The sequence below is a fragment of the Pholcus phalangioides genome, unplaced genomic scaffold (assembly GCF_987345545.1).
Source record: "Pholcus phalangioides strain wild (caught in Gottingen) unplaced genomic scaffold, Ppha-v1.0 ptg000009l_1, whole genome shotgun sequence".
In the NCBI taxonomy this organism is placed as follows: Eukaryota; Metazoa; Arthropoda; class Arachnida; order Araneae; family Pholcidae; genus Pholcus; species Pholcus phalangioides.
This window is the reverse complement of record NW_028301602.1, coordinates 44,573,923-44,586,666: the sequence shown is the minus strand read 5'-3', so window position 1 is coordinate 44,586,666 and position 12,744 is coordinate 44,573,923. Positions and strand designations below refer to the sequence as shown.

Below are 12,744 nucleotides of genomic sequence, written 5' to 3'. Positions count from 1 at the left end.
TCAGTGATTTTAGGGTATATTTTGGCTGCTGATTCACAGTCTGGCATCTATTTCCTCAGATTGACTCCAGGTTTTGAGACAAAGGGAAAATTAAATTTCTCAATGGCAATATCATATAAAAGGCATACACATCACACTGAAACTACGCGTTTTAAATAAATACAGTAAGTCATTGGAAAAGATATTTCAGTGATTTTAGAGTCATTTTGGAACACTGATTCTGAATTTAGCATTGATTTTGCCGCATTAATTTTGGGATAATGCATATTCTCAGCAATGTAATTTGTATGCTTCTTATATAATTATTACTGAGAGAAATTTAATTTTTATTTTATCTCAAAAAATAGAGCCAATCTGACAAAACCAAAACCAACGCCAGATTAGAAATCAGAAGCTCGATATACCCTATATAAAACCATTAAAATTTCCTTAAGAGAATGTGTTATTGTATGTAGGCCTACAAATGAAATCCTAATAGTATAACAACTATATTCGGCGAAAAAAACAATTTTCAAACTTACTGAGGTTACCTTTTATAAGGCTCGGCGCATTCGAGCATTCAGTTGGCGTATCAGGCTGACTATGCACAATTACATGGGCGAGGTGGATCTGAAAATTATTAAAAAAGATACCTATTTAGGCAACAACTGGCTTTTTCTGTGGTATATAAATATACATCAAGGCTGGACAAGCTATCGACCGGGCATATAAAATTTTCGACCAAGCATGTGTGTGTGTGTTTTTTTTAATCACGTGTCTGACGTTGGTATATAAAATATTGATTCGGGCATATATTATTCTAAGTCGCGTGCCCAGTAGGTCGCACGTAAATTTTTGGAGATTTTTTCAGCCCTGATATGCACCTGGTTTTTAAATGCAGGGCAATTACTACATATTCACGGTTGTATTCGCCGACGGTTTAACCTTAGTCACAATTTTTGGACAGGAGATAAAAACTTGAAGTTAACCCCAATCCGTGTTGATCTCATATATCCAAACATTCTGACTATAGTTATATGCCCAACCTATGGCCGCGGGCCAAAAGTGGCCCTCCGATTGATCTGACGTGGCCAGCGACCCCAAACCTAGTTTTGTAAAAATCAACCGAGCCATACATTTACAGACCACTTAAGTGACCTGTGGTGCACTTCCACATCACTTAAGTGACCCGCGGCGTATTTACAGATCATATTGAGTGACCTGCAACACATTTCCAGATCATTAAAGAGATTCGAGGCACATTTACGGATCACTTAAGTAACCCACGACACATTTACAGATCACTGACGTGAGGCAACTTCCAGAGTAGCTACTTTAGCGGCCCGTGGTGCAGTTCCACATCACTTATGTTACCCGCGGCACAGTTCCAGATCACTCAAGAGGCCCACGGCACACTTCAACATGACTTAAGTGGAACGTGGCCATGGCCCCATACACTATAGCAGGGCCACTAGGCTGGGATTTTTGGCCAGGCCCTAAGTCAGACTTTTCACGGGCACCTTCTATGGTGGATTTATGGGGGCTTCCGAACTGGAGCTCTGCCAGCCAACCCATTGTGGGGGACCATTACCACGGCACATTGCCAGATCACTAAAGTGGCCCGCGACATATCTACAGATCACTCAAGTGGCCCACGACACGTTCTCAAACCGATGGAATGGCCCGCATTCTCTTAAAGGTTGGTTTAAGCCACGTCGATGAATACCAACCTTAATTATTTTTTTAAATAAAATAAATATTTTTATTCTCCCTCCCCCTCAAAGCACACTAATGCATGACATACGCACCTGTCCATTGGAGCCAGCTCCTGATCCAGTCATTCGCTTCATGGGGAAGTCCTGAGGCTGTGTATAGCAATCACCTATGGAAAAATCACACCCAATCGAGTTTAAAAACTTTTATAAGGTGATGTTATATAGATAGAGAAACAAAACAGTCGACTTCAAGTCTGCGAAACGTCGTTAATCAAACAAATAGAGGGGAGTGAAGAGGGTATGACACCGAGTAATTAGGCACTCGCTTTGAACAGTTGAGTTAATTATCGTGAAGTAAATGAAATTCCACCCTAAACAACGCAAAATTAAAGAAAAAAAAAAACCTTTTTCGGTTATTTATTTTCGATCTTTAAACAGATTACGAGTAGCAGCAAGTCACAAGCCAACGCCTTCTGTCACCAACAAACCACGTTCCAAACTAATGACTAATTAATTGGCAGAAGTCGAGCTCGGCCGTCGTTTCTAGTAACGATAGATACCCTAGACGAAAGTTCGGAATTATGGGGGTTAAAAAAAAAGTTAATAAAAATTTCACTATTACATAATCCACAATATTTTGGGAAAATCCTTAAAAGTTCGATTTTTTCCCTAATATTATTTCAAAAACCCTGACTAAAGATAAACTACGGTAATAATTATCATAAAGACCACGAGTTGTAAACCACCTTGTAAATCAATGTTTCCTAAAACTGGGAAATACAGTCGCTCCCGCTTAGTCGGGTACCGGGTAAACTGATACCCTGCTTAAACAGATAAAATCCTCTGTAACCAAAATTTCTCCCACAGAGGCAATGTTTAAATTCCCGCTCAATGTAATAATTTGAAAAACTTTTTCTCGCTTAATCGAATATTATGATTTGCACGACAACTGTAAATATGTACAGTGAAACCTCGCTACAACGATACCAGATATAACGCTAAATTCCTCCACAACGATATTTTTCACGTATTATTTAGAGATGTCTTCACTCTAATGTTACCTCTCGATATATAACGATGTCCTCTCTACAACATTTTTTCTTGGTCCGCAGAGTATCGTAACATTGAGGCCTCACTGTATTAACCACTACGTACATTATATTTTTTATGGAAAACATGTTAACCGGCAAGACATCAAAACCACTCTCGCTCCCTTGTAATGGGTTTCTCCCTCTCCATGGTTCATCATAATAGTTGGGCAGATATTTTACCATATAAAATAACCACCTTAAAGCATAAATAGGCACATCAATCAATACCTCCAGCTCACCGCGACTCCCCTAGGAGCCTCGACGCACACTTTGAGACACACTGGTCTAAGCTATCTTCACAGTACATTTAATTATTTTATTTTTACTCTCAATTACACCAATAGAGGACGCTAACTTTTTCCGATGGAAGCAAAAATCTCAAAAAATCTGCAGAAGGCGTTGGAACTTGCTGCTACTCGAAATCTGTTTAAAAAATTCTTAAAAATTTGCGCAAAAGCCGTGCTACAGTGCAATATCTTGAAGTTCAGAAAAATGTCCGCGAAAAGAAGAATTTCGAGTTAGTGCAATAAATGAAAAGTTTTGGATGCAATAAAAAATGAAAACAAATAATCAAAGTAAAATTATTAAACTGTATGAAGTTTTTCAAGCTGAGGTTTCAAGCATTAAGAAACATTTTAATGAAATTGCACAAGATTGGCGAAAGAACGGAAGCTTGATCAGAAAATATAAGAGAAAATCTAATTTCGATGGCGTTGACTAATTTGTATTACAATGGTTTCAAGCTGCCAGAAGCTAAAAATCAATGGCGGTATGATTAGACAAAAAGCAAAAGAAATCTCCAAGGTTTTTGAAAACGTTTCTGCTTCAAAAGCATGGTTACACGAATGACGGCAAAACATTTATTTTTTATTTTTTTGCGAAGAAATTCCTCTGTTTTTATCATTTCTTAATCAGCTATTGTTATGTAGTTGTGGTTTTAACGCATCAATTGCGTTCTTTTAAGTAATTTTATATACACCTCTTTCAATAGCTGTAGAATATTTTTATTTAATTTTTTTGTTTATTTTACTTGTTTATTTTATTCGTTTGTCTACTTATTTGTTTATTTTTTGTGTCTTTTTTTTCTCTTTATGATGTAAGTGCCGGTCTGCCATTCACAAATAATGTAAATAAATAAACAATTTGATGTTTGAAACATTGCAAACTATACACAAGACACTTTATAAACTTTTCTTACGAAACGGCAAATTGAATTGTCCCCCCACCCCGCTTAATCGGATGTTATGTGCTGGAACCGTTGATATTCGTTTAAACGGGGACGACCTGTATCGTCCCCCCTGGGAGGCGATGCAATAGAGCCTATAGAAGCTATGGCATAATATAGGATTCTATGGACTGACTCAAGTTGGGGGGGGGGGGGGAAGAGAATACGAAAATAAATTAGCCTTGGCGATATATATATATAAACTCTAATATATATATGGAAATGTCCTCTCCGCTTATAAAGTCTCCCCTCAAAAAGGATTACAAGGAAGAAAATTCATCTCTGCCCGGACATTGCGCTGATGGTAGAGCACTGGTCCGGCAAACGAGAGATCGGGGTTCGTGTCCCCGTGGGGGCAGTGATGAATTTTCTTCCTTATAATCATCACCTCCAAAAAATATCACCAGTCTTCCGAGGAATCTTGTATAAACTATAACAATCGATCGTACCACTGGAAGTATTCTTAATCAAACCGTTGATATAAACCTTGGGATAAAACTGGAAGGGGAAAAAAAATCTCTCATAAAAATTAAGTTCCAGCTGATATTTGCCTCCTTTTTTTCTAATCCGTATTTGAATGAAATTAAAGAAACTATATATATGAAACAAAACAAGGCGTGTTTTTCCGTATTAAAAAAAAAACAACCAAGACAGTACTGTCGCCCTATTTATATAACAGAAATTTTTGAACGTTCGCCTCTTTTTTTTAAAGTTTTTGTTTCCCTTTTGGTTCTTTAATGGCTGTTTCTCCTCTTCTCACCAAACCATTAGCACACATTAAAAGCACCAAAATGAATTCGAAAAATGGAAGCGTATGCACATAAAAGGCGTTCGAGTTTTTTTTTTAAACACGAAGAAAAATTCAAACGCATTTTCTTTGTTTTTCAAATACTGGAAAAGAAAGACCAAAGCTTTTTCATTCCAAAAAGAATCTTTTTTTTTTTCTTTTTTGTGCCGAGATTCGAGCCGAGCCGGGAGAGAAAATTCCTGGGGAGACATTACGATGTTCGAAAAAGAATTTACGGATAAAAACCGAGTTAACTCTTTTCCTTTTATTCCGGCGATATATTAACGCCAAAAAACTGCAACGGGAGAGGAAAAAAAAGAAAGAAATTCGCTGTGGAAAAAAAAGAATTGCGTTCACCCGATTACTTCGGTCTTCTTTTAGAAGCCAAATTCACCGAGAGAGAAGAATTAATACACACATACTACATCCGTTCCTTTCGCTTCCTCCAGAGACGACGTGTGTTAGTGGAACGGATCAATCCACTGCCACGTCAAAATGATTTTTCTTATTTTTTGCCCATTAAAAGGCGGCTTTCTTACCAGGGTATAGAATGGGGGGGAGGGGGAATTCTGCAAGCATGGCGAAATTAATGTTGTAAGAAGAGTGAGAAGAAAAAATAAATGTATAAAAAAAATTCTGATCTTTCGCCCTTTTATACGAAGTGAAATATTTATTTCCGAAATGTGTACTTTTTTAAGACATTCCCTAGTGTCTATTAACGATTAAATATCATTCTAGGAAAAATAAATTCGCTCGATTACCAAATAACAATTATAATGCCAGTGATTGGCAAGGTGCCAAGAATATAAATATTTTGTGAATCCCTAGATGAATCGGAAAAAGTTCTCGTAAGATTAGTAACAGTGAGAAGTGGACGTTGAAAGCTGAGCTGTATTCGTGCCACTACTACTACATGCTATTACTCTGACCACACATACACCTTGTTAACATTCCTCTTAGGGACCTTCATGTTATTTGTGCCATCAATCTCCATTCTGTTTTCTCACAAGTTCGGAGACGACATCTATCATTTATTGACAATGTCAAAATAATGATAACCGAAGAGAAGAAGTGGTAGAAGTGGGAAGGCTACTGAGACGTCTGGAGCCACCGCTTACGCAAATACAGTAAGTGGTATTCCCTTTTATATACATGGGATGCACTGATTCGTATATGAAATCGCCACTTGTCAGTTCAAGATTTCAAGTGCGTCTCCTCTTCAACCGAAGGAAAGAGAGCAAGCATAACAAGAAGAATGCGAAAAAAGCTCTTTCTCTTTCTTCGACGCGTCTTTTTTCTTAGGACTCATCCAAGAAATAACCGAGATGCTTTACACAACAGTCTATCATTTTTCCCGCTCGACGTTGTTCGCGACTATTTTGACGTTCCCGGAGATTATAGAGATGATATTTTTGGCATGTGAAAATACTTGGAAAAATAATATTCTTCAGAAGTGTTTTCAATAACGCCATGAAACCACTCAAAGGCGAATTGTATGTGGGTCGAGAAGTGTATTATAATGTTCCTGTTTGGCTATGGCGACTGATATCAAGAGAGTTTCAACTCATTACCGTAGAGGACAAAAGAGGTTGAAGGAATTGATGTAAACGCTAATGAGTATACATTTTATCTAATTGACATTTCCATGACTAAAATAAAAAAAGAATTTTCCTCATGGTTTTGCCATTTAATAATCTATTTGCTATGGTTCATAAAAAAATAATTAGATTATCTATACAAGGTACACTGAGGAAAGTGAAAACTCAGGGTAAGTGAAACCTAATATGATTTGTAAAATTCAGTTTCCGGAAATGGTTTCTGGCGGAATTTTCCTCTTTTATATATTTACTCTATTTTTCAGTCAAAATGTGCTCGGTGCGATAGCTGCTCTTACAAGGAGACTTCATATGGAGAAGTTAGATTTGTGATCATGTTGCTACTTGTTGTGCTGTTTCCATTTCAGCCGTTTATAAAGAAAGTGCAAATTGACAGGAGGGGGGACTTGGGAGGTCTGCTTCCCCCCCGAAATGTGAGAAAATGACTGAAAAAAGGAGAAAACATGGCCAAATCTATTATTCGACCACTTTGGACCCCCTCTGAACGAAATTTCTGGCTTCGGGTCTGCCTACTATTAATATTTTGGCGACACAACTTCTTCCTTTCTCATTGTTTAATTTGTCATTTTAATGAAATAAGTAATAAGGGTAGCTCTTTAGGGAAAGTAGTAATTAAGAGGGTTGAACTTTCCTCGCGTTATTCCTATGTTGAGGCAAGTGTTGCCCAATGAATTTACGCTAAATCCCGTACCTACTTGCATTGGTTTTATCAATTGCGGTAAGAAACTGAAGAAAGGGACGAAGCTCCTGAGTCAGCCGAGGCTTCTCCAATAAACCTAAAAGATGATAATTAGTGGATAATCTTTCTTTTCTTTATAAAACCCCAAAAGCTGAGGAGATTGTTATTATTTTTATGTATTTTATTATTTTATTTATTTATTTTTCCTCGCGAACAGGCTGTTCGCTTTGATGGTGTTTTTGTAACCGTATAGTCTCGTGTGATCTTCCGTATCTTTAATATTGTTTCCGGCGATTTGTTAATTGGAAGCTCCGGTCCGGAATTATGATCTATATTTTGTCGAAGCCCTGATTTTCATATTCCCCCATTCTTTGTTATTTATTTTTATTTATTTACTTGTTTTGCTTATTGTTGTGCAATTGATTTGGATGTAATTTTACTTTTATTCGTTGTTTTTTTGATATAGAGTTGAAGTAAACGGAAGGGGGGGGGGGAAATGGAATGGAATAAATGGGAAGCTTAAATAGCCAAAAAATATATATATATATATGTGTGTATGTGTGTGTGTGTGTGTATATATATATATATATATATATATATATATATATATATATATATGTGTATTTTTAGACATCTCTGAGAAAATTGGACTCTTTGTGCTGAGAGGGATTGATTGAAATATTGAACTTCAGAACCCGCTGTATGCCTCTAGGGGCGGGACAGCAATATATATGATTGAAACCTAAAAGATGAGTGTCGAGAAATAGAGGACGAACAAAACTTCATAGATGTAGTAATAAAAATCATTCCAGAAGCAAATGTTCGTGACTGGGTTCTTGTCAACCTCAAAAATAAAAAGTCAGTAAAGATGTTTGTTGTGCAACTAACCGAAGTGAAAACTCGTCGGGAACCAAAATTTGGGGGAATCGGTGCACTGCACCCACCTTTCAACGGTCAAACATTCAAGAAAAACGTACAATCAGAAGTGATGAAATTCGGCCATTTCCTTCACCTTTCAAGTTTGATAGTCTGGGAAAACTCACACATTTCCCTACTCATTTGTCGCATATAATGTCGGTTAATATTTATTGGGGGGGGGGGGGTTATTACATTGTGAGTTTTCTGCACACTAAGGTTGTCAATTACCTTTGTATACCAGAATAATAAAATGTTTGAGACCCATGATTCAAAAGAATTTTTGACTTGCCCCTCCCTCCTCACTTGCTTCACTCATCGAAGCAAGTGGAGCCCTTCGCAAACTAAAAATGAAACTAATCTTAAAAAAAAAAAGGAACATGCAGAAAATAAGTTTAAAACATTATCCCTATTAAAAGCATGACTCAAAAAACCTGCTGCCATATTCTTACAAGTTTCGTTGAATTCTCCAACGTAGGTGCTAGCTTCAATTTGCACTAATGAAAAACGCGGTTCCACTTACCTCTGTGTATGTACCTTACATACATATGAATACCTTTAACCCACAGCTCTCGTAGTCACGTTAATCTAATGTTATGAACGCGAGAAAGAGCGAAATCTGAGTTTTTCTACATAATTTCAACAGAGAACAAATAAACTTACCGTCGATATTGAATCTAGAATTCTTGATGAACGGCGGTTGGTGATCAGTTTCGTCAAAGTCCGACGTCAAATCTCCGAAGTGACGATCGCCGTTGAAAACGCCGATGTTTCCGCCCTTGAAGCTGTTACGTTTCGTCGGAACCGGGACCTGGATGACAAGATCGGGAACCGTTGGTGGCGAGACCTTTTTCACCGTCGCACTGACTTTGGGCAAACCTCCGACTGCAAATATATAACAATATTTTAAAAACTGATTTAGACGGTCACGTTTTCTCATTTCTCTCTTTTTTTCGCATAATAAAAACATCTCAACCTACAGTGAAATCTCTCCGAACGGCCACCTTCGTATATAGAGCCAATTTTTTCCGGGGGATCCGGAATGTTGTCCCTATACATCTTGATGGCAATTTCCTCCCGATTATGTTTCATTAATTTTCCTATCGAAGAGGTCAAGTTTCACACCATATAGAAAGTTTTTTTGTGTTTGTTTGTGCAAAGGGCAATTGCATGGATGAAAAGTGAAGATGAACTTCGGAAAGAAAATTCACCTTCCTCTGTGGGGGAATCGAACCATCAACCACTCACAGTCTGGGTGAATGTTCTACCATATATTAAGATACAGAAGAGATAGACAATTTCTTCCCTTAGATCAGGGGTTCTCAACCTTTATGAACCCAAGGACCAGTAAAATGTACGAAACAATTCGACGGATCATCTGCCTCCCGTATAACGGGCCATTCATGTATTTTTGGTTGTGTCGACTTTTTTTCATACATTTCTCTCATTTGTTCAACGCTACTTATTTGAATTTGTAATAAAATCGTGGATAAACAGCGTTTTTATAATTTTATAAGTTATACTATGATATAATTATTAGCTAGAAATATAAGCATCCATCTCACATATTGTCAAGTTCAACGTTTTTTCAGCAATTTGTACAACAATTGGTGATTTTTCTGACTTATGGCTACGTTTTCGAAGACGGTCGAAAATGTCCCATATTTTACCGTATTTGAGATCCCAGTTCCCAGTATTTTCCTCAATTAAATATGGTCACAAGTCATTTGAATGTTTTTTCGTGAAATAGTTTTGTTTACTGATTACTATTTATGATTTGTAGAGATCATGTATTTTGCAACCCTTCATCAATTTCAGCATTAATTAGCAAATTTGTCGTAAATTGCATTTTCTTCCCACAATTAGTGGTATTCCGAATTTTTGACCGCATTTTCTTTCTATGCGGTATTGCAAATCGTAGTATAAAGCAAAAAATAGTTCAGCGGAAACATGTTCTAAGAAGAAAAAATATTTTTCCTCTGTAGCTTATATAATAGTAGAGCACTCGCCCAGACTGTATGAGGTTGGTGGTTTTATTCCCTACAGAGGAAAGCAAATTTTCTTTCCGAAATTCATCTCCGCTTCGTATCCGGGCAATTGTAATTTGTAGAATTAGCGAAGAGGTTCATCGTTGCGTTGCTTTTTTGTTTGCAGGGGTGGGAAGTGACTAAGTCCATTTCGGAGCAGCTTTGGAGCAGCAAAATTCAGGATTTGGAGCAGTTTTGGAGCAGCAAATTCGGGATTTGGAGCAGCAAAATATGAGATTCGGAGCAGCAAAATATGAGATTCGGAGCAGATATTTATAAATTGGAACAGTGAAATTAACAAGAATATTTTCGTTAACCCTCAACCCTTTTCAAAATAAAACTGCACTGTCTTTTGTTATCAAACATCTTTTCGTCAGCTTGATTTTTGTGTTTTAGGCTTTTGACACCTTGTTTGAAAGAGCGGCTATCATAAAATTTTTTGCACCCGTCTATTTAAGATGATTTTTGCTTACTGTGGGCACTATTTGCTGCCTTGAACAGCAGCACTTCAAATGAGCTAAAAAAATTTTATAAGTTTTTAATTTTTTTTGGAAAGAAATTGTTGCAAAATGGGAGAATTTCGGAACAATCAACTCGATGTTTGGCGATTCAGCACTCATTATCTGGCGAGATTGGCAATCTGACACTCGCTATTTGGCGAGATTGACGATTTAACGCTCGCTATTTGGCAAGATTGACGATTTAACGCTCGTTATTTGGCGATATTGACGATTTAACGCTCGTTATTCGGCAAAATTAGCGATTTAACGCTCGTTATTCGGCAAAGTTTCTAAACTAACATTCGTAATTCGGCGGACATGCGCTTTTTACTCCCGGAATGAAAATTTTTTTCACGAAACATCGGGATCTAACACAATGACAATCGACTGCAGTAATTTCTGCTGCTTCCAGTGACGACTTTTTTTTTTAAACGGAAACACTCGAATTTGCCTTTAAAGCTGAAAGGCATTGCAAGCCATCTTCAGTTCCACGATCACGGACAATATCGGGGTTTCGCGATGGAAAGCCCGATCAGGGGCCGATAGTTTAAGTATAGTGGAATAAAACACGCTCTTCCCTCTCGTAAAGAAACGTTTCGTGGCTAGCAGGAACAAAATTTTTTTGGCGTCATTTCCGAAATTCCGGGCATACTGAAGCAAAATTCGCTATTTGGCGCAGAAAAATGCGAAAATACGCTATTGGAGCAGGATGGCGCAAGATATTAGTTTTGGCGCAGTGCGGCGCAATTGGCGCAGAGTTCCCACCCCTGTGTTTGTGTTTAGCGTAAGACCGGGTTCCCAGCAAAATCTGCTTGCTCATTTCCCTGACTTTCCTTGATCGAAACTCCTGAAGAAAGTAATATAATTCAAAATCTTAACTTCCCAAATGTTTTTCAAGTTTCTTCTGTTCCGTCGTAGAATTTTTCCCTGACTTTAATCAAATATTTTCATACATTCCTCTGACTTTTGCAAAATATTTATATTTTCCTTGACCATTTTTCATTTTCTTAATTTTCCTCGACTTTCTAGGTCGATAGGAACCCCGTGAGATGACCAGGACGACAGCGAAAAACGCGGCAATAAAGTTGCAATGATTTGAAAGTAATCCATACGTTTCAAGAGAATAAAAAGCGATGTTCTATTAGTTGTTATATAGAAAGAGAAAATAAAATTGAGTTATTACGAGATTGAATCAATATTTTCATAAAGACGTTAAACGAGTAAATGCCGAACGAATAAAGAGAAACATTTTTTGTACAAATCTATGACAATCAATCAAGCTGTAGACTCGGGAAATTACAGAACGAAAACTGAGCTAATGGCATGTCGCTCCTTTCCAAAGAGACGACAGTATAAAGATGATAAAAGCCACTGACATTACGATGCCAGATACGGAATTCCGGTCATGTTGACTTGACGTATCTGGTAATCCCATTGGTCAAGATATGATGGACGACAAACGAAACAACAACGAAGAGATGGATGAGCACCAATGGGAGAGAAGTGAAGATGTCTGACCAAATGCACCTAAGGTCACGGTTCTCTTTCATTATAATTACAAATTCATTCATCAAATGAGAGTCATACGATGATATATTTTTCACGTCGTACGAATTGAAATATCGAACTCGCACGGTGTTGCTAATTTATGGTTCCGAGGCAACGGTTTCAAAGACGAGACAAAAATAGAACATATAAAAATCACATGGGAGTTTCATTCTGAATGACACTGAAATCTCATTACCCAACATCATTCAAAAGATATACAGTCAAATCTCTCTAAGAGCACAACCCTTCGTTTCTCAAACGAAAAGCCAGCCTTTTGGAAAATTGAGCTACGTAGTAGAAAAAATTCGGCCATCTTGAGAAATGACACTTTTATAGAGATGGACCGAAAAGAATGAGGAAAATTACCTTAAAAGCCGCTTTTTTCTGGTCTAGAATTTTCCTCTACTTAACCACTTTACGATCAAACGACGTAATATTGCTTCCAAACGCCAGTAGAATGAATTCAAACAAATTTACTCTGTTTTCATTCCTCTCTACTGATCATCCCGAAGCTTCGTTGTAACCTTACAATTTTTTTTTTCTTTTGGTTATTTGTATACCCTGATAGTGATTTTTTTCCCCTCACATACGATGTACATTTCTTATAACAGTGAAAGAGAACATTTAGGATGAGGGTGAAAAGAAATATAACTTCGTACATT

The 12,744-nt window shown here is 37.3% G+C and overlaps 1 protein-coding gene across 4 annotated transcripts in view; it reads right to left on the bottom strand.

The window, feature by feature from the left end:
- Positions 1–12,744, bottom strand: part of LOC149083151 (uncharacterized) — a 105,780-nt gene that overhangs the window by 37,838 nt on the left and 55,198 nt on the right. For 2 of the 4 annotated variants that reach the window (XM_089236304.1, XM_089236303.1), the window contains exons 2-4: positions 8,671–8,892; positions 1,788–1,861; positions 531–609 (exon numbers count right to left, since the gene is read on the bottom strand). In XM_089236304.1, coding sequence (XP_089092430.1) covers positions 531–609; positions 1,788–1,861; positions 8,671–8,892 — 375 coding nt within the window. Of the gene's footprint in view, positions 1–521; positions 610–1,787; positions 1,862–8,670; positions 8,893–12,744 lie in introns of all 4 variants that reach the window. The other 2 variants (XM_089236301.1, XM_089236302.1) reach the window with 1 other exon arrangement.